At 40.9% G+C, this 21,225-nt stretch overlaps 3 protein-coding genes across 4 annotated transcripts in view; 2 read left to right on the top strand and 1 right to left on the bottom strand.

The window, feature by feature from the left end:
* The window catches only part of TAF5 (TATA-box binding protein associated factor 5), a 28,345-nt gene extending 25,636 nt beyond the window's left edge, over positions 1 to 2,709 (top strand). Inside the window, exons 11-12 of the mRNA XM_053311879.1 lie at positions 16 to 193; positions 1,214 to 2,709. Of these exons, the coding sequence (XP_053167854.1) occupies positions 16 to 193; positions 1,214 to 1,431 (396 nt within the window). The 3' untranslated portion in view covers positions 1,432 to 2,709. The remainder of the gene's footprint in view (positions 1 to 15; positions 194 to 1,213) is intronic.
* Positions 2,710 to 5,190: 2,481 nt separating this feature from the next.
* Positions 5,191 to 10,197, bottom strand: ATP5MK (ATP synthase membrane subunit k). 2 transcript variants are annotated; one of them, XM_053311905.1, is made up of 5 exons: positions 10,041 to 10,197; positions 7,601 to 7,685; positions 6,211 to 6,308; positions 6,038 to 6,135; positions 5,191 to 5,279 (listed from the first exon to the last, which is right to left on the bottom strand). In XM_053311905.1, the coding sequence occupies exons 3-4, from the start codon at positions 6,295 to 6,297 to the stop codon at positions 6,043 to 6,045; spliced, it is 180 nt and encodes a 59-aa protein (XP_053167880.1). In that variant the 5' UTR covers positions 6,298 to 6,308; positions 7,601 to 7,685; positions 10,041 to 10,197; the 3' UTR covers positions 5,191 to 5,279; positions 6,038 to 6,042. The 2 variants fall into 2 exon arrangements, with proteins under 2 accessions (XP_053167880.1, XP_053167881.1); XM_053311906.1 differs by having other exon boundaries at positions 9,995 to 10,159.
* A 74-nt stretch (positions 10,198 to 10,271) lies between these two features.
* PDCD11 (programmed cell death 11) overlaps positions 10,272 to 21,225 on the top strand; it is a 57,511-nt gene continuing 46,557 nt past the window's right edge. The window contains exons 1-9 of the mRNA XM_053311872.1: positions 10,272 to 10,417; positions 14,379 to 14,495; positions 16,338 to 16,472; positions 16,791 to 16,958; positions 19,155 to 19,316; positions 19,465 to 19,588; positions 19,997 to 20,178; positions 20,545 to 20,652; positions 20,878 to 21,084. Coding sequence (XP_053167847.1) covers positions 14,391 to 14,495; positions 16,338 to 16,472; positions 16,791 to 16,958; positions 19,155 to 19,316; positions 19,465 to 19,588; positions 19,997 to 20,178; positions 20,545 to 20,652; positions 20,878 to 21,084 — 1,191 coding nt within the window. The 5' untranslated portion in view covers positions 10,272 to 10,417; positions 14,379 to 14,390. The remainder of the gene's footprint in view (positions 10,418 to 14,378; positions 14,496 to 16,337; positions 16,473 to 16,790; positions 16,959 to 19,154; positions 19,317 to 19,464; positions 19,589 to 19,996; positions 20,179 to 20,544; positions 20,653 to 20,877; positions 21,085 to 21,225) is intronic.

Raw genomic sequence — 21,225 nt, 5'->3', positions numbered from 1 at the left:
TATTTTTGTTTTCAGGGACCTGTTCATTCATTAGCATTTTCTCCTAATGGAAGATTCTTAGCAACTGGAGCAACAGATGGAAGGGTGCTTCTGTGGGATATTGGTCATGGTTTGATGGTGGGAGAACTGAAAGGACACACAGAAACAATCTATGCACTCAAGTTTAGTAGAGATGGAGAGATCTTAGCATCAGGTATGTAATTCAAGATTGACTGTTCAGTGGAGCAAAAATATCAACTGAAATGATAGGTTCACTTTATAGTCTGACAGCTTAATGAACTTAAGCACTTACAGGATACTTTCATTGGTTATCATTATTAATAGCAGCTAAGCATGGTTGTCTCTAAAAGGTGAAAAGTGACTGCAGAAATGTTTGCATTAGAGTTGAAAGTGGGGTCCTCCGTCCTCTTAACTAAAATAAATTAGTTGTACACTTTTTGAAAGTTTACATTTCCATATTTAAACTGATTTTGTTAAGTTAGAATTTCCCTAAAAATACTCCAGACTTTCAGAAGAAATAGGAAGTGTGCACTGTATTCATTTTAGAACACATTTTCTTATTCTCCCTAAATGTTACTGTTTGCTTCCTTAGACTGAGGAGCTGAGGCTAATTCACACTGCATGTACAAACCTGGTTTAGCGATTTCATTAATACATTTAATGTTACATAGATTTTAACTTTGCTGCCCTTATAAAAGGTGACATTCTGTTTTCTTATTACCACATTTTAGGAACTACACATTTTTTGACAAATAAAATGTAAAATACGTTTGGGGGGAAAAGGTGGTCAAGTTGAATTTTATTTCCAAATAGGCTTATTGTCATGCATTTCTAATTCAAACTTCCTATTTCAAACTTTTACTACTATTTAAAAACCTCATAATGAGGATTACGATTCTTTAAATCCATAGCTTTGGTATTCTTTGCTGCTAAATATTTGTAGATCTTGTAGAAGATATGAGAGAAATGAGTTTGTATAGAAATTTTATTAGAGTTGAGGTGTGTGATTCCTTGTCCTTTTTTTAAAAAATCTCTAGTCTTGGGCAGTAAACCTAAACATGCAAATTCCAAATGCAGTTACTGTGACATTGGTACCCCAAGAGATCTTAAGTTTGACAAGCTGATGATTATGGTGGCTAGTATTATACTAGGCATTGTTAAATTCTACTCCTGTTAACTGTGTTGTTCTCCCCTCAACCCCATTTCTTGCTAGGTTCAATGGACAACACAGTGAAGTTGTGGGATGCCATAAAAGCCTTTGAGGACTTGGAAACAGATGATTTTACTACTGCTACTGGACATATAAACCTGCCTGAAAGCTCTCAGGACTTGCTGTTGGGTACATACATGACCAAATCAACCCCTGTTACACATCTCCATTTTACTCGCAGAAACTTACTAATTGCTGCTGGGGCATATGGTCCCCAGTGAACTATGACATTACAAGACTTGATTATAGGAATCTTGTGAATATCTTAGGAAAATTTATTTCATCAAAGACCAATGACTCTGCTGGAACCATGTAAACTAATGCGCTAAGCAACACCTTCAGCAACTGCAATTTTAGAGACAAAAGGTTAGACCCTGTGGGCTGAGGAAAGGAATATTTTGATAGGACTTACTATATAGAAAGCATTACATAGGAATCTCCTATCCTCGTCAATAAAATGGCAATGAGTTCTGCTTAACTGCAAGACCAGTTGCATAAAGCAAACCTTAGCATTTGCTATTTGAGCAATGTTTTAAAAGCACTTAGTTTGCCATTAGCACAGGTTTAAACAGAATTTTCTTGGGCTGCAAAATTTCTTCCAGTACTCCTAGAAGAATTTATCTTTGGGTTGTATGGTGTCAAGCCTCCAGCTGTACTCTACTTTCCCAAAAGCTTTTCACAGGCCTCTGAGTCGTTTGGATGGAAAACAGGATGTTTCCTAACCTTTTGGCCCCTTTCTCCTCTCTAGTCAGGCTATCCAGCTCTTACCTGGAGAGTCACAGGGCTCACTGGCCTACGCCAGTTGACTTTTAAACAGTGTCTCACAAGCGTTGCATCTCTTGCCGGGGGCAGGGCTTTCCTTCAGTATGCTTGTCAAGCCCTACGAGAGATGGCTGTGTTCTGGGGAAACTGTCCCCTCAGTGTGGAGCCAACATTGCTTCCCTGGCAGCCAGCTGTTGCAGTGCATCTCACTCTTGATGCACTGTTGTGCATCAAGCACAACAATGTTTAACAATGTTTTCTTTCGAATGCAGAGAAAGAGTCCCAAATAGATAAACCAATTTCTTAAAAGCTGAAAAGTGCAAATTGAGCCAATGCATTTGAACATGCTGAAAACAGATTTGAGTGGCATTTTGAGTTACAGGTCTTTACAAATGTGACTTGAAAGCTTTATAACTTGGAAAACTTGGTCTCACTCCAGTGTTCTGGATATTTGCATTTTTTCAGGCAGAGATTATTTTGATACAGAGGTATAGATGCCCCATCTCATATTCCAATTGTCTTAAAGGTTTGTCAGGGGGAAAACATCTGAACTCTTCCCAAAAGAGTTAATACCTGCCACTCACGCTTTCAGTGAACCATTGTCTCGATTAATTATATCAGCTGAAATTCAGCATAACTAGTATGGATCTATTTAATTTAAAACATACTGCCATGGTTTTGCATTTGTACAGTTTTTTATTTTTGATATTTTATAATAAACTCTCTCCTGTACATGTCTTTAGACTGATGAGGATCTTGTTTATCTATACAGTTATAATAGAAGCAGCATCAGTACTACCACACAAGGTTTACCTTCAAGATATAATTGGGATAATCAATTTCAAAAGGAAGTATGGCACCAGGCTAGTTGGAAACTTTTGTAACCTGCATAAGTGAATTCATCTGCTTAGGTGACTTCTAGGATTGTTATGTTCCCTGTTGACAAGTATTTAGCAGCAAGTTTTGAGAGAGTTGTAGATCTGCAAACACTCATTTTTGGGGAAGCCAGTTAAGTTTGTACCCTTTGAGACTGACCTCTGATTAGCATGCTTATCTCTTTAAGAGATGGCTGCAGGGTACTGTAATAGCATTATACTAAGATTATTTGCTCAATAAGAAGCTTCAGTGAGATTTATTCCCTAGTTATCCAATGTGGTTAATAATTAGTTACTAAAATGCTACATAGCTGTTAACAGGAAAGGTTTATTTAACCCTAATCCAGTGTCATCGTTTTATAGATGTGTAGGACTCCCTACTTCCACGCAGTCCCATTGGATGCCCCACAATTTTCAAGCCACAGAATCCTCAATAAATTAACACTTCATAGGAGTGTAGCGGTGACACCCACCCCCCCCATCAGACAGGGCACCCTGTCTGATTGCATGACTCACTGCATGAATGAGCTCTTTGCAAAGAAAAAAATGAGCATTTCAAGCCTCACACTGAGGATTCATACTTCAGCAGCACAGTTCTCAACTGAAAGGGCACACTGCCTGACCTAAAGGCAATCTGGGAACTGGTCAATTGCATCCTATAGGCTAGTCACCCACAATCATCACATCTTTTGCTTGTTTTCTTGTCGGCTGCCCTTGGCACACAATACCAACAACTTCTATCCATACAGGCCAAACACAGATAAGTGCTTCCCTTTGTGTGCATGTAGTTGTACCACTGGCTTCTTGTGGCCCAGTGGCTATATAAGTCAACCCCTTGCTCAGGAGAACTTCTGCCAGCTAAACATGGGAAATCATCCCTCAGCACTCTTTTCTAGGGGCAGGCACAAATGAATACTGCCCTGTGCACACAAGAACATCAGGTCTGTGGCAAAAACATACTTGCCCTGATGTCACTGGTGCTCTTGGCACACCCTTTGCATGAGGGATGCTTATTTGAATCACCCCTCTACATGTACTTACACAGGTTTTGGAGTACATGTAGATAGGTGGTTCATCTGAACATGGCCCCAAGTGTTATTCCATGGCTGTACAACTTTCAGGCCTACTTGTCTTCATTGTAGTCCTCCAGTTTTCTTCCCAAGGTAAGCATTGCCTGTCAGTGGATAGCTTTGCATCACAGCACCATTTTCAAACCATACTACTTTGGGTTGACTTATGTGGGGTCAGATGCTTCTGAACACTTTACTTGTTCCAAACACTAGGTCTGACACTGGAGGGGCTGGTTTCATCTGCCCTAACTCAGGAGCACAGAACTATGCAGTGCCTCAAACCAGTATTGAAACACTTATCAGGGGGAACAAAACTGAAGTTCCCAAAGAACAGGATGTCCTTCCTCCTCCTAGGTGACTTGGCATGGGATAAATACACCACCTCCCCTCCCCCCCTTATGGAATCCCATTCATTTCTGGGGTAGTTTTCTACCCTGTCATTTTTATTAACAAAAAATATAACCAGTGAGTGGCCATACTTGTGGATGATATTGTATACCAGAGTACACATCAGAGTTTGACAACAGGAGCATAGCTGGGAGTACAGTGGTTTGTTCGCTTACACACCTTTATGCCACTGAAAGTTTCTTTCTAAACAGGCCATGCCATAAATGAAATTGCTATTAAGTAGACCTGTGCAAGCCTGCAGCCAAAGCAGAACACTGTACAGCCCACTTGGTACCACATAGAGGCAATCATTCCAAAGGCCCAGTGATGTTTCCCAGTACCAGTGGGTTCCTTTGAAGGAAACACAGCTCCCTTTAACCCAGCACCATATTGGAAGGCATGTACCAAACACAGGGAACTTCCCAACATACACTATGGTGCTCAAGGGCTCCCTTTTCCATAAAGAAGCCCCACTGGCATTGAGAAAAGCACATCACCATGCCCTGGGAAAAGTTGCCTCCATGCAGTGGCACTTGGGCTGCGCCGAGTATTCTGTTTTGGCCAAAGCTTTGTACAGGCCTACTATTTATTATTAGTGCTGTACTAGGTTCTCCACTACCTACATCATTTAGTCCTAGTCTGTTTAAAGCACCAAACTAGATCAGGTGTATTGCTCTCCCTACAAATGGTTTAATAAGTTTATTTATGGATCCAAAAGCAGGGTAACATCCAAAGATACAGCAGTGCTTAAATAAGGATGCACCCTGATCTATGCTCTCTACTCTCTGTCCTCAGCATGACTGAAAGGGCTCCTTACACAATCTGTATTCCAGTTTTGTAGAGCAATTACTTCTCCATTGGCAATGCGTACAGAAGACAAACTCCATCATTATTCATGATTTATTGAACTGTACATCAGCTTCTGCTTGCTGCAGCAATAGAACAAGGAAGCTCTAATATCAACATGTCCATAACCTGCCAAGAGAATAAAGATTATTCAGTCACATCTTCTATGACACTGTTGCTGGGCAGAATTTAAGGTTTGCTTTAAGAGTAAATATGCACCTGAATAACTGTTTTCAAACAGTCATATTTCTTAGCTAGCTCCATAGGACATCTGCAGAATTAAAACCCATGGCAAATGTACCCTGGACTTTAACACATGATGTGCCCAGACTAGCTTGCATCAGTATCAAACTCAACACATTTGCAGGGCTACAGAAATCTACTAGTCTGATGAGTGAAAAAGTCCTGATGAGTAATGTACCAACATAGCTTGATGAGTAAAATATTTTGTCTGGTTGATAAACTGAGCCAAGATTTCTTCACCCCTGCATATTTGTATCCGTTATTTGCTAGTGTGACAGTGTAGTGTTTGGCTACATTAGAATCACTAGCAAGTCAGGCAAAGAAACAAGACAGCAACAACTTTTCTATGGAAACTGGGTATAAATTATGTCACAAAACTTGGTAAGCAATGACTTAAAGTTCATTTGTGGTGCCGATCCACTTAAAGCCCTTTTAAATTTTATTTGGCACGACACAAAATATTAAGAATCCTTGTGGCATTAAACATCTGATGAATACTGCATCTATATATTAGAAACCTGCATGGGCATTCTAAATGTTTGACGCTCTACCAGTATCACAACTAGCAATGCTATAGCTCTAACTAAGATTTTAAGTCTTCATTTACTAGAAGCAGATGCTAGTAAAATAAGGTAGGCACTTACTCATTTTATTTCTCTGTCACAGCTGGTACTTGTTTCTTAGGCCTCAGTTTAAAGTACAAGATGACCATTGCAATACTTGCATATGTGGCTAGCACATACTGAAAAGAGAAGAAAAGGTTATTAATCCAATTAACATTTCAGAGACATGCTGTGCTATCTGAATGCACACTTACATTCCTTCTGCCTATCAGGGTGTAGGTATTGAAGTATTTCTGAAACCCTGTGAACTGGTGTTGCGACCCAGAATCATGACCTGCCATCACTGCTGGTTCTAGATTGAAAAGACAAGAACATCAATACCATCCCCCCCCAAAAAAATCCCTGCTTCAGAGAATTCTGGCCAAAGCACACAGACTCCATTCCATACCCACCATTAAGAGGCCACAAGCTCTTAAAACTAGCATTACACATGGGGCTTCTCATGAATGTTATAATTCAAAATGGTTTGCTATTGGTAGAATAATCCCCACATTTTATGGTGTTTATATTCAAAAGACTAGTATGTTCAATTTAACTTAAGTGAGCCGCTTCTAGAAGCATAATCCAGGCTTGTAAATAGCCACTTGCCTATTCACCTGTGGTAAACAAAGAACTGCCTCCAGGGGAGGAAATTATTGTAAACTGAAAGAGGTCTCCCCACCCCCAGCAACTGAATTACCACAAATGATTTACATCTGAATGCATGAACAGGTAGGCTAGTAAAATATTTTGTAGACTTATTTGCATGCCTCAGTACCAGTTGCAGGGGAGTAACAGTAGGAGAGAGGGCATGCCCTCAACTCCTGCCTGTGGCTTCCAGCGGCATCTGGTGGGCCACTGTGTGAAAGAGGATGCTGGACTAGATGTGCTTTGGGCCTGATCCAGCAGGGCTGTTCTTATGTCCTTATGACTGATATTAATCAGTGACTCAAACACTAGAATAAAGGTCTGTAGTAAATGTTAGTGTTATGCCACAATCCCTATACCAACTTAGTGTTTTCTGCTATAGTCTTACTGAATAGTGTTAGTGCTTCAAAAGAGAAACTAAAATTCTATTCTACTACACTGTAAGAAGATACTGAAAAGCACTTGTGAACTTAAAAGTAAAAACCCTTTCTTTTGTCCTCAGAAGGCAGCATATTTTAAAACATTCCTGAGAATGAGTCAATCATCCCAAGTATAGCACATAACACACACACCTGATAACTAGCAGATAAAACCACTTTCATATATGCATTACACCTATCAGTGCAGTAACTCAATCAGTTGTGATGCACATGTCTCACCAACCTAGAAGAAACTAGTCTTTTTTGCACAGATGAATTTAATCAGGTTACCCCAGTAGATTCGATACTAACTGCCCTAAAATGCCTAGGAAATCTACATCTTCTCTTCCTACACCATTTTAGTTATCTTGCTAGGAAGTCAGGTCATTGATCCATTGTGTCAGAGGTACACAAATATGAGCAGGACAAAACTATATTCTTTTTATGTGTCTGCAATCAGGTGCAGGAGGAGAGTTACTTAGGAATAAGTTTAGCTTTAAAGAAAGCTAGCAGGTTCTGTACTGAGACAGCAACTTACCAAGTATTTCTCAGGTTAAGTTCAAACAGGTAGTTTCTTCTCAACAGGATACAAATTCAGAGATAAACTGGTTTTATATACCAATCTGAAAAAGGATAGAGGCAGTTTATCCTCTTGCAGATATAGGGCATAGCCAAAACAAGCAAAGTACAATCAATACCAACTACTCTCAATCAAACAATTCTAAAATTACAGATGAGGGAAATTCAGTTTTGTATGCAGAATTTCACATTTCTTTTGGCACATTTTACAAGATATTATCCTACAGATAAGGTTTTCTTACTATTTTTTTCAAGAAGTGCAACTCTGGCAAAAGGCCTTCATTATGAGAGCCATTTCCCACCATACTGAACTTTTCCAGTGCTGGAGAGGGGGCCCTTCAAGAGAAACAGAGCCCTGTCAACTACCAACACCATCTTGGAAGGCATACAAGTGCAGTTCTTCCCAGTGCTTTCCCCACAGAGCTCTATACTTCCCAGGACATTGTACATGCCTTTCAAAAAGGTCATCATATTCCTTACAGAATCCCACTGGACTCATGTCCCTTATGGAAGCTGCGCTAGAGCTGGGCAAAGTGGGAAAGTCTTAGCCTGATGCCAGAGGGGCTGAGCAGCATATTCAGCTTCAGTCAAAGCTGAAGGCCTTCTAAATGTTGTCAGGGAGCCAACACTGGTCCATGAGCCTTGAAGTATGGAGTAACACCTATAGATAATCTTTTGCTGGTGAAAGAGCATACAGCTTTTCAAGCTACAGCTTGCATTCTACTGAGCTCTAAGATCATGTATTTATTTATTTATGAAAACATTTTTATACCACCCAAAACTTGCATCTCTGGGTGGTTTATAACAGAATAAAAACAAAGTAAAACATTCGTTAAGACAAAAATGGGGCGGGGGGGGGGAGACACACATTACAACAATTTAAAAATTTAAAATAATATTTTAAAACAGCATTAAAACCAATTAAAACAACATTAATTAAAAGCCTGGGTGAAGAGATGTGTTTTTAAAAACCTTTTAAAAGCTGTCAGAGATGGAGAGGCTCTCATTTCACTAGGGAGCGTATTCCAAAGCCTCAGGGCAGCAGCGGAGAAGGCCCATCCCTGAGTGGCCACCAGTCGAGCCGGTGGCAGCTGCAGACGGACCTCTCCAGCAGATGTCAGTGGGGTTCATGCAGAAGAAGGCGTTCCCTTAAATACCCAGGGCCCAAACTGTTTAGGGCTTTATAGGTTATAACCAGCACCTTGTATTTTGCCTGGAAACATATTGGCAGCTAGTGTAGCTCCTTCAATACAGGAGTTATATGGTCTCTCCAAGATGACCCAGAGACCAGCCTGGCTACCGCATTCTGGATCAGCTGGTTTCCAGACTACGTACAAGGGCAGTCCCACATAGAGCGCATTACAGTAATCCAGTCTGGAGATTACCAGCAGATGTACCACTGTTTTGAGATCATTCACCTCAAGAAACGGACACAGCTGGCATATCAGCCGAAGCTGATATAAGGCACTTCTGGCCACTGCCTCAACCTGGGACACCATGGAGAAGCTCTGATCCAGAAGGACCCCTAGACTGCATACCTGTTCCTTCTGGGGAAGTGTGACCCCATCCAGAACAGGCAGATCAAAATCATCTCTCAAGTTCCAACCCTAGACAATGTGTACCTCCGTCTTAGCCGGATTCAGTCTCAGTTTGTTATCCCTCATCCAGCCCATCACCGACTCCAGGCAGGCATTTAGGGAGGTTAGAACATAATGAGAACTTTCAATGGAATATACAAGGGCCTTACTTACCATGACAAATGAAACATCTTTAGTTACTTTAGATAGGCAATGGCCTACCCACGATGTGTTTAATATGTAATTAATTAAATTAATTAATATGCCAAATCACTATATATGCTAGTAGAACTTTCAGAGAAATCTCAAGAGTTTTGTTCAGACAACAGCAGTGTAGCCCGAGGCAGCTTCCACACCCATTCCTGTGAGCCCCTCTGAGAGGTAAGGTAAAGCATGCCATCAAGTCAGTTTCGACTCCTGGCGCCCACAGAGCCTTGTGGTTTTCTTTGCTAGAACACAGGAAGGGTTTACCATTGCCTCCTCCCACGCAATATGAGCAGATGCCTTTCAGCATCTTCCTATATCGCTGCTGTGCGATATAGGGGTTTTCTATAGCCTGGGAAATATACCAGCGGGGATTCAAACCGGCAACCTCATGCTTGCTAGGCAAGTCATTTCCCCGCTGCGGCATTAGGTGGCCTGCAGCAGAGTAGAAATGCTAATCTTTAATCAATATCCGACTATTCACTTAAGACATATTAGGTTATTGCAACGGGCAATTCATGCAAGTTGCTGCTCCTTCCATCCCGGTAGCCAAAGGAAACACGGACACGTACCCCTTACAAAAAAAGACCTTCGCATCCAACGAAATAAGGCCCCTACCGTCCTAAACCAGCACCCACGACGCTCGCTCTCTCCTCCCAGTAACAACCATTCAAGTGTCCTTCGCCAACAAGATGGCGCTGCTCAATCAGAAGTCCTTTCCACTTGTCCCCGATAGGCTGAGCACGCTATCGGCCGAATAAGGCGGAACTGGCTCAGGAAGCCATCACCCGATAGGTTAATTGATACGATCGTCATAATCGTTTCCTCCTTTTCTATGACAACCAACTGTTTCGTAGTCCTATAGTATAGTTGCTGGTTCTCTACAGAGAACACTTCCTGTTGGCCTTGGCCAGTCCCACCCCTTCATCTCGTTTTGATTTCCGGGTTAGGAAAAGAAGACGCCTGCTGCTTCGTCCCGCGTGCGGCTGAGTTAAGTAAGTATTGTAGGTGCCACCTTCGTTCGTTCGGAAAGAGACAAGAGAGAAAGTGAATGGAAGGGGTTTGGGGTTAAGGAAAGGTGGTTGGCTGAGATGGGAATGGGGAGTGGGCAGCGGTGGTTACACATGTTGAGAGTTGTTCTCTGGAGGACTCATGTGGTGAAGTCGACTTCATAGTCGTCTTCTGATTGTAGAGTACTCCTCCTTTTTTCTTCTCCTAAACGGAATATGGCCCCATGGGTTTTTGTAGAGAAAAAGGGAAGAGTCTGTATTCCTGAACATCACTTTCTCCCGCTTCTGATCTTCTTTCCTAGGTACCGGGAGAGCGGGGAGTGTGATCCCCTTGTCAGAGGTCCTCGTTGTTGTTACGGTCTTTCTGTGGCCACAGCCTCTCTGATACTTTCTGCGGCTGCAGAAACATCTTATGCAAAACAACAACAACACCTCACATGATTAGATTGTTGGGCATGCACGTGGGGAAACTCGAATTCAAACCGTGGTTATGAAGCAAAGTTATCTAGTGGTCATCTCATCTTTAGCTATACAGATAACGATCGTTTTAAGATTCCACCCCTTTTGATTAAGAAACAGCAGTGCTGTGTTTAAACACTGCATTATAGGCAGAAATCAGCATCATTATTTTATTTTATTTTATTTTATTTTTTACACAGTCAGACAGGTGTTATTGACTGGTTGGTTTTATCAAGACATTGAGTCCTTCCCAAGGACCTGGGATGGTTGAATTTTATTATCAATATTGTTGTTATTATTATAGAAATTGTTGCAAAATATAGGCTGTTCCCAGTAAAGTTCCTTTTTGTAATTGGCTGTTGGTGATTTCTGTGGCCCCTATGATGTTGAGGTGCTCTTCAAGTTGTTTTGGAATTGCACCTAGGGTGCCAATTACTACTGGAATTATTTTGGTCTTCTTCTGACCCAGCCTTTCAATTTCAATTTGTAGATCTTTGTATTTTGTGATTTTTTCTATTTCTTTTTCTTTTGTTCTGCCATCCCCTGGTATTGCTATGTTGATTATTTTGACTTGTTTTTCTTTCTTCTCGACTACAGTTATATCTGGTGTATTGTGTGGCAGATGTTTGTCTGTTTGTAGTCAGAAGTCCCCTAATATTTTTGCATCTTCATTTTCTACCATTTTTTCAATTTTGTGGTCCCACCAATCTTTGGCAACAGGTAGCTTGTATTTTTTGCAGACATTCCAGTGTATCATCCCTGCTACCTTGTCATGCCTTTGTTTGTAGTCAGTCTATGTGATCTTTTTACAACAGCTGATTAGATGGTCCACTGTTTCATTATTATTATTAAAATATTTATACCCCACTCTTCCAGTACACTACTGCTTGGAGTGGCTCACAACAATAAAATAGATTGTGAAATAAAAGTAATATAAAATTAAACAAATTAAGTAAGTCCCCCCCCCCAGCCATTCTCATACATGTCATCTCCCATTCATATGCAACCAGGGCAGACCCTGCTTAGCTAAGGGGACGAGTGATACTTGCTAAAAGAAGACCAACACTCCTCCCTAATCAGATTCATCCAGGACTGCCTGGAGCTGAGATGCCACAATGCTGTCCAACACCTTGCCCAAGAAGGGGAGGATTTGAAATTGGTCGAAAGTTATTTAAGTCAACTGGGTCCAATGAGGATGACTGCCTCCTTCAGGCGAGGGGGGACCACCCCCTGAACTGATGAATCCATTCTTGGTGGAGCGGGGGAAACACACTTGTTGATTCCTGTGTGATGTTCCGTTCTTGAAAAGGCTATTAGAATCTTGATCATTAAACAGAATGACAACTTTGAATAGAAGCATTGCTTAGGTTCATAGAAAGGACCAGATCATTATAGTTTCTGCCTGTTGGTAGTTGATCAAATGGGGTAGGTGTGACACAGCGAATAGTGCAAGGTTTGGAAAATCTTTGCTGAAATCATTGTGTGTAGAACAATAAGTAACTTTAAACTTTAAAAAGCTGAGAGGAGTTGGGCAGCATCTGGGTCAGGTCAAATCATTCCAAGTAATCTTTCAGCTCTCCAAAAGAGGATAGGTTAGAATTTGAACACAACAACGAGTCAAAGAGACCAAAAGACTGCAGCAACAGCAACATTTGGAAAGGGGACAGCATAAAAGTATTTATGAGCAAATGCCAGACACCTCTGAGCCCAGATGGAGGTGCTGAAGTGCTTGCTTTCACACATAAAACATAGATATACTGGACTGGGCATAATGGAAACCTGGTGGAACAGAGAGAACTGGTGGGACCTGGTTATCCCTGGATACGATTGCTATAGCGGGGCTAGGCAACCTTGGCACTTGGCTTCTTATCCAAGTCCCAGAATACCATCCTCAGCCCCAATAAATTTATTTATTCATTTATTCATTCATGCATCACATTTATATACCGCCCAAACTTTAGTCTCTGGGTGGTTAACATAAAACAACTAAAACACATATAAAAAGTTTAAACAATTCAACAATTTAAAATCAATCACAAAATTAAAACCAACAAATTTTAAAAGGCTGAGAAAGCTTGGTTTAAAAGATGGGTTTTTAGATGTTTTTTAAAAATTGCCAGAGATGAGGAGGATCGTATCTTAGTGGGGAGTGCAATTCACAATCTCGGGGTAGTAACCGAGAAGGCCTGAAATTATGGCTGGGGATGATGGGAGTTGTAGTTCAGCAACAGCTGGAGCACCAAGGTTGTCTACCCTTGTCCTATAGGAAGGGGCATATTGGTTGTGGTGTACTCTGTCAAACAGTATAGAATCCAGCAAACTCTAAAACAGGAGGATCAGAGTTCTCAATGGAATCAATACATCACAGTCAGAGTGAAACTCCACAGAATACTGAGTCCACCAAGTCATTGCCTTCTCCCCAGGCATCCCCCTGAGCTTCCCAAAAAACCTTTGTTGAGAGATCTTCAATGCCATGGACAGAGAGGAGAGCTGGTCTTGTGGTAGCCAGCATGACTTGTCCCCTTAGCCAATCATGGTCCAGCCTGGTTGCATATGAATGGGATACTTGATGTGTGAGCACTGTAAGATATCCCTTTAGGGGATGGTGCCGCTCTGGGAAGAGCAGAAGGTTCCAAGTTCCCTCCCTGGCATCTCCAAGATAGGGCTGAGAGAGATTCCTGCCAGCAACCTTGGAGAAGCTGCTGCCAGTCTGTGCAGACAATACTGAGCTAGATGGACCTATGGTCCTATGTTCCTATTTAGGGAAGGGAGAGAGTAGGAAACACTTGCTCTGCTACTCCTACAGCTGATTTCCAGGCTTTCTTCCCTTCCCCTGCAGTCACCTACACCATAGCCCATGGCATTATTGAGGGTCTCTTGACCTTGGCAAGAGTTTTCCAGAAATCTCAAGAATGCTTCCTGGGGAGGAGGCAATGATTTTTGCAGATTCTGCATTCTGTTGGTGTCAACTTGTAGTGTGAGCCAAAAATAATTTAGTACTTGGAACATACTATTGCCCTCCTGATCAAAATGTTGAGAGTAATCTTGAGTTGGAGAAAGGAGTCAGGGAGGGATCCGAAGGGAAAGTGTTGTAATGATGAATAGCTGGACTTCCCAGAGGTATCCAGTTGGCCACTGTAGGAAATAGGCTGTTGGACTCCTCAAGTTATTGGAATAAAAAGAAAATGAGTAGTGGTGTCAGTTGTCTGACCCACTTGGTATCTGGTGAGTCAGACCACCTAGATTCTGGTTTGGTTAGGATCTGGTTGTGGGTTATGACTCACTTGTGTAAGACCACCGTCATAGAATGCCCTAACTCCATTAGGAGAGTTAATTTATTCTGCAGACTGAATCATTTTCAAAAATTAGCCTATTGTTATATGCTTGTTCTTATTCTAGAAAATGAAGGATGTGTATTCTGTATATATTGAATTTGCCATTATAAGTGTAATTTATGATGCAAATAATTTTGTTGCCTTCCTTATAGAAAGTCAACAAGATGTCTTCTGTAGAAGAGAACTTCCCTCGAGGTGGCACACAAACAAAAGCACCAAAAAGAAAAGCAGCCAGGCCACCATCAGTAGACCAGGATAATTTATTCAAAGTATGCAACTTATGAACATATGAAGCCACTTTTTCAGTTCATCTAGCGCCATTTTGCAGCTGCTTTCTAAGGTCTCAGGCAGCAGACTTGAGATCTGTTATCCTTTTAACTGGAAATGCAAAAGATTTGAACCTGGAACCTTCTGCATGCAAAGAATTTGCTCTACCACTGAGTTATGACCCCAAATTTATGCATGACCATTGCTCAAAGGAATAGATTTCTTGCTGAGTTTAAAAACTTTGCCTGAACCTGGAATCTAAGAGAGTTGTAATTGTATTCCATAATGGAATCCTAGATTTTCATGGCTTTGTGTTCCTGTATGATTAATAGTATGTTTTTACATGTTGAAATCTTCTAATGTTTTGGTGTTTTTTAAACTTTTTATTTAAGGGTTTTAAAAAAGCATTTTTTCTACATAACTATATATCTATAGTTATAGTTATGTATATATGTGTATATAGAGATAGATAAATATAACTATATATATTAGTTTTTACACATGGAAGGGATTTGGAGCGATTTCCCTTCCTTCTGCAGCGTCTTGTGCCTCATGAAAACATATTTCTGAGGGTCCCGCAACCTTCAGGGACATATTTTAGGGAGTCACAGGTGCACCGCAGAAGGAAGGGGGGAATTGTCAAAACCTTTCCCTCTCCTCTGGGCACGTGGAAGCATTTCTTGCATGCAACTCTTGATTTGGATGTAGGCTGTTGTTTGTTTAAATATTTCTGTCCTGCTTTTCAACAAACAAGGTTCTTGGAGAGGTTTACATAGCTAAAGGAATAGTTCCCTGTCCCACGGGGTCTTGCAATCTTAACACATGTGTGCGTGCATACATACACACATAAAATCAGCAACAGCCACTAGAGATTCTATGCTAGGATGAATAGGGACTGTTGTTGTTGTTGTTGTTGTTGTTACATTTATATCCCGCTCTCCCTCCAAGGAGCCCAGAGCGGTGTACTACATACTTGAGTTTCTCCTCACAACAACCCTGAGAAGTAGGCTAGGCTGAGAGAGAAGTGATTGGCCCAGAGTCACCCAGCTAGTATCATGGCTGAATGGGGATTTGAATTTGGGTCTGCCCAATCCTAGTCCAGCACTCTAACCACTACACCACGCTGCCTTTTTGGCAGCTAAATATAAGAAAATCACCACTTTAAAAGGTGTCTCATTGCCCTGTTAACAAGTAGTTAGCAAGCTTAAGGGCTTACTCTCTAGTGTGTTTAGAATTGCAGACTTAAGCATGCAGCCAAAGATGTTAACTAATCCCAAGAACTTTAGTATTCTGTTAGATTAGAATCTACGTTTGTGCCAGTTGTAAATTCAAGATGGAAGCAATATAAATTAATCATGTAGAAGGAACTTAAGCTTGTTTTACTAAACATGTTTATGTGTCTTTGATCTAAAACTGAATTTTTATTGCAGCCCACCCCACTTTGAAGGGCCAGTTCATATATTTAAAACCTCAGTGTGATGCACCCCAGTTATCTCCAAGAGCACTTTCATATGAGGGTGTAGCATGTCTTTTGGGCCTTTCACAAATAAAGCTGCAGCTGCCCCCCCAAAATTCCTGTGATTATGACTGAATAATATTCTGTTGTGATCACAGTAATACTCTGTTCTTGGATTTCTGGAACCACTTGGTTTTCCATGCAAACTTTACCCTCTTTGGAAACCTAAATGGAGAAGAATTTGAGTATCTGGAACAGCCCTTGTTTGCTATTAATCTCTGTTCACCTTGCTCTTTTGCACTTTGCATCAAACTAATTTATCATGCTAGAGAAGCAACTAGTTTTTCAAATTTTTCCCTTTTCTCCCCTTTTAATAAATCTGCCTTAGACACAAGATGAAGACAGGACTCAGAAGAGAAAGAGAAATATCCAAGATCGAACAAAGCCAAAAAAGTTTCTAAAGTCTGAGAAGAAAATTATTGTAAAAACCAATGCTAAGGATTTTGAACTTCTGACAGCTGAGGTTTGTCTATAATTTATGTTGTGGTTTATTTATTAGAGTGTAACAAATAGTATTATTTCAAATTCTATCCTATGAATGGGTTATAGGTTGCATGTCATAGCAGTGTTAGGAGCTAATAGTGCAGTTATTTAGAATATTGTGAGGTGCGTTCCCTCTTTTTCTTTGGGTTGCCTTGCATCTTTTAGGTCTGATTAGAAGTGGCAAGTCCTCTTCTTAAGATCATGCTTTTCTCTGCTAAAGCAGCCCAGTGTGTATAGCAGCACCTAGGAAAAATGTCTTTCTAAAAGTCACTCGTTACTGTTCTTGTTTTTTAAACAGTCTCTCACAGAGGGGATGTTGCTCTTAGGTTGTGTGAAAGAGTCTAATCAGTTGGAGCTGGTGATCAGTTTGCCAAATGGACTCATTGGATTTGTTCAAGTGACACGCATATGTGATGCCTATAACAAAATGCTGAATGAGCAGGTGGCCAAAGATGAACACTTAGCGGTAAGACAAAGTATTTTATGGAGCTAATTGATGATAGATCTGCATTTACTGACTACACAAAAAGTTTATTCTGATCAAGTGGACAATTCAAGTCCATTCTCTTGCCTATTTTGCTCTGATCTACCTGATAGAAAATCCTTCCCTTTGTATGCTGCTGCTGCTGTTCTGCTGTTCCTGTATAGAATGAGTCCAAAGCTAACAGTATAAAATAAAAATGAAGAAAACATTAATATGGAAACATTAAAATACATAATGTTGATATGTCTGGGATGCAATGTGCATATTAACTTCAAATTCTCAATAAAAAGACCTTTTTAATTGCACACAAAGAAAAACTAAAAGTTGGTGAACATAAAAATATGAGATGTTTCAGTATGACACACCATCCTCAGTTTAAGTAAAACAAATGAGCACAGATGAAAACCTCAGTTCCCCAGCAGTTAAATTCCTTAGACGTGCTGACACACAGTTCCCTGACTGAAGGAGAGATAATGAGTGAGGGGGAGGGGAGAGAGAAGGGGGGAAACACCTGATTCTTCTCAGAGGCTAATAAACTTCATAGCATTGGCCACTGCCTCCCGAGCATTAATGTCAGGTCTCAATTTGTCTGTAAATAATGCTTTCTTGATTTTCCTTCAAGAAAATGAGATCTGACATTAATGCTCGGGAGGCACTTCCCGATGCTATGAAGCTTATTAGCCTCTGAGAAGAATCAGGTGTTTCCCCCCTTCTCTCTCCCCTCACCCCACTCATGATCTCTCCTTCAGTCAGGGAACTGTGTGTCAGCACGTCTAAGGAATTTAACTGCTGGGGAACCGAGGTTTTAATCTGTGCTCATTTGTTTTACTTAAACTGAGGATGGTGTGTCACACTGAAACGTCCTGTGTTCTTTTGTTCACCAACATTTAGTTTTTCTTTGTGAGCACAATAAAAACTTCTTTTTTTGGAGAGTATAAAATACACAATTTGAAGCAACATTTAAAACCAGCTGTATAGTCTAGTCCAGAAAACAACCTTCAGTAATAGGTCTTGTGAAATAAAAATGTTTTCAGTTATTGTTTAAAAGCAGACAAGGAGGGAGTCAATTGTTTATTTCTGGGGAGAGCATTCCTGAGTTGCAGTGCCACCACTGAAAAGGCCCTGGTACCTGCCAAACCAATCTCACTTAAAGGCAGATTTGCAAGCAGGGCCTCTAAGCTTACCTAAGGGCTCTGACAATTTTATATGGGGGTAGGCAGTCTTTCAGTTGGCCTCGTTCCAGACTGTTTAGGCCTTTAAAAGTAACACTGGCTAGCAATTTAAGTTGAACCTGTAAGTGAATTGGCAGCCAATGCAGCTGCACAGAGTAGATGTAATAGTAGTTTTGCTCCCACTGGTGTTCTGGAAGCCACGTTCTGCACCAGTTGTTACTTCCAAATTGTCTTTAAAGGCAGCCCCACATAGAGAGCATTTCAGTAATCCTTTACAGACATAACCAGTGCATGAGTCATTAAGGCAAGGTTCGTTTCAGGTAGCGCTGCAGTTAGACAAAACCACTCTCGATCACAGCCACGACATGGGCATTCAGGGATAGCTCTGGACTGAAGAGTACTCTCAAACTTCATGTTTAATCTTTCAAGGAAAACTCAACCCCTCTCAAAATAGGATGAAAGCTTCATTTGGAGTGGAACACTTGGAGAACACCCTCCCCCTTCCCAGTTAATAGACCCTCCATCTTGTCTGGATTAAGCTAATTCAGCAACTGAAAAAAGGATATCGCATACTATGATAGGTTCACTGCTCTGCATGCTACATGCAAAACAAAACTGGAGTATGCCTGCTGAAAGGAACATCTGTTGAGTTCAATAGAAACAAAACCAATTCATACTTTCTTCCTACACTGTCCTGTGACTTTAACTGTGTCACATCCCTTGTGATTTCACAGGGACAGAATCTTCCAATAATGTTACATTGTCAGATTGCTTATCACCTTTAGCTTGCTTCCCATTTAACAAAAGAAATAAGCTTTGCATAGTTGAATGACTGTATCACAACCCCCGCTGCCATCCACATTTGTCATGGCATGTTCAAACAAGCTCTTAAATTGCTGGGGGTTAAATCCTTCTTTTGGTAGATAGCTAATAGACAATAGATATGTTGATATTTTGATATCTTACTCTAGTTTTAAGGGCATAAGGACTAAAATATCTTTTCCAGGATCTGAACCCTCTTTCGGACCTGTTCTCACCAGGAATGCTGCTCAGATGTTCTGTGGTCAGCATAGAGAAAACTGCCACAGGACATCAAAATATACAGCTAACGATTAATCCCAAAGATGTCAACAAGGCTTTGAACACTGCAGCTCTAAGACCAGGCATGGTATGAAACGCGTTCATTTTCTGGATTTGAGCCTTAACATTTGAGGAGGGAGGGGAACCATGAACAATCTAACGGCATAACTCATTTAAAGCCATCTTAAATGTTTAAGATAAACATAAACTACCTTAAAAATGTCTTCTTCAAATAGCTACTCTCTGGATGCATCTCTAGCGTGGAAGATCATGGCTACCTCATTGACATAGGCATCAAGGCAGCAAAGGCATTTCTGCCTCGTCAGAAAGCCCAAAGCTATCTCCAGTCAACCAACAAAGGTATATCTGTGCTTAGAAGGTGTGCTGGATGCAAGTGGAGGAAATAGGTGGTTCAAGAAGCTACAGAACCTTAGAACTGAAAGTAATATCAGGCAGAGTTCACTGCCCAGTATGTTTTTGGTTGGTTTATTGTGGGTCTCCCCTCCCCCCTAAAAAAACCCACCAACTTGAGTTCTAATTTTGATTTCAGTCACTTTTGCTATCCTGCTTCTCTGCTTTAGAAAGTTGTTTTAAATGCAAGGTATGCTCAGATACACATGGCTTGTGCAAGTGTTCTACATGATGAAAGCATGGGGTCATTGAAGGGATTTAAGAAATAGCAGATGCAAGGAAATATGTCATTGTGTCAGAAGTGTAATATCAAAGATTTGTGGACAAGAGCTGATAGTTGTGCTGCTGTTCTTAAAGGTGCTGAACTGCACATAGGCCAATACCTGAACTGCCTTATTGAAGAAGTTAAGAACAATGGGAGAATAATCCGCTTGACCATCAACCAGTTGGAGATTGCTGCAGCCATTGCAACAGAAGAACAAAACTGGGCACTAAACAACTTGCTACCTGGACTGGTGGTGAAAGCCCAGATTCAGGAGGTAAACCTTTCATCAGTTAAAATACTTTTGTCATAAGAAGATTGAACAAAGACAACTCTCGCTGTCTTTGCTGTTTTGGAAGTTGCAGAGGAATTCCCTAAGCCAACAATGGTGGGTTTAAGAACTTTTGGCTTGTCTACTCAGCCAAGAGTCTGAGTAGGTAGTAAACATCTGTTTGATGATCTCTAGCTGCCAATATCTTTATTATGTTTGAGAACATATGAGGCAGAGTATGCCTTGCGAAAGGCTTGGTTTTACTCCTGTGAGAAGCAGAGACATTTACGGCCCAATTCAAGTTACATTGATCAGAAGAGATGACAAGTTCACACATGCATGCAATAGTTGCTGCTTTTTTAATTATTCTAGGTGACTCCTCTCGGACTTTCTTTGAGTTTTCTCTCTTCTTTTACTGGAATTGTGGACTTCATGCACTTGGGTTCTGCAAAAGCAAGAAACTACACACCAAGTCAGATGGTAAGTGTTCATTGCCAGTCTTAACTTGTGTAAGGTGGTGCTGTTGGACTCAAATGAGCTATGAAATGAATTGGTACATTTCTAAACTCCTCACATTTTTGGGGATAGACTATTGCTTTTTTAGAAGTTAAAATTCTCAGGACAGCACATTCTGTATTTGTATGGCAACCTAGCAAACATTTTTTTAAAAAATCTTTCTCTTCCATTTTGCTTTCCCCCTTCCAGGTGAAAGCCTGCATTCTCTCTATTGAACCCAGCTCCAAAGCAATACACCTCTCTCTGCGCCGAGTTTTCCTCCAGCCTGGCATCCAACTTGGTCAACTCTCCAGTGATCGGATTGGTGTGATTTTGGCAGATTCAAGAGTGAAGACTTTTCACAAAAAAGTTGGTGCCACCTTCATCTTGGATGATGGCACTCTAGGTTTTGCACATGTAAGTGACTTGATACTGATTGCACCATGTAAGTGAGGAAGACTCTTCCAGCCATCACAGGTGTTATTTGGAGAGCAGCACGGGAATACCATGCCAATACTGAGTCAGTACTGAATAGCTGTCAGTACTGAATTTGCTTCA

This window comes from Hemicordylus capensis, chromosome 3 (assembly GCF_027244095.1).
Source record: "Hemicordylus capensis ecotype Gifberg chromosome 3, rHemCap1.1.pri, whole genome shotgun sequence".
NCBI lineage: Eukaryota > Metazoa > Chordata > Lepidosauria > Squamata > Cordylidae > Hemicordylus > Hemicordylus capensis.
This window is presented reverse-complemented; position numbering and strand designations above follow the sequence as displayed.

What these genes read in the sequence shown, in the direction of transcription:
- ATP5MK (XM_053311905.1), bottom strand. Translation starts at nt 6,297, where the DNA reads ATGGCAGGTCATGATTCTGGGTCGCAACACCAGTTCACAGGGTTTCAG. An exon ending in CCCTGATAGGCAGAAGGAAT is followed by an intron (nt 6,136 to 6,210) that starts GTAAGTGTGCAT and finishes TTCTCTTTTCAG; the next exon opens with TATGTGCTAGCCACATATGC.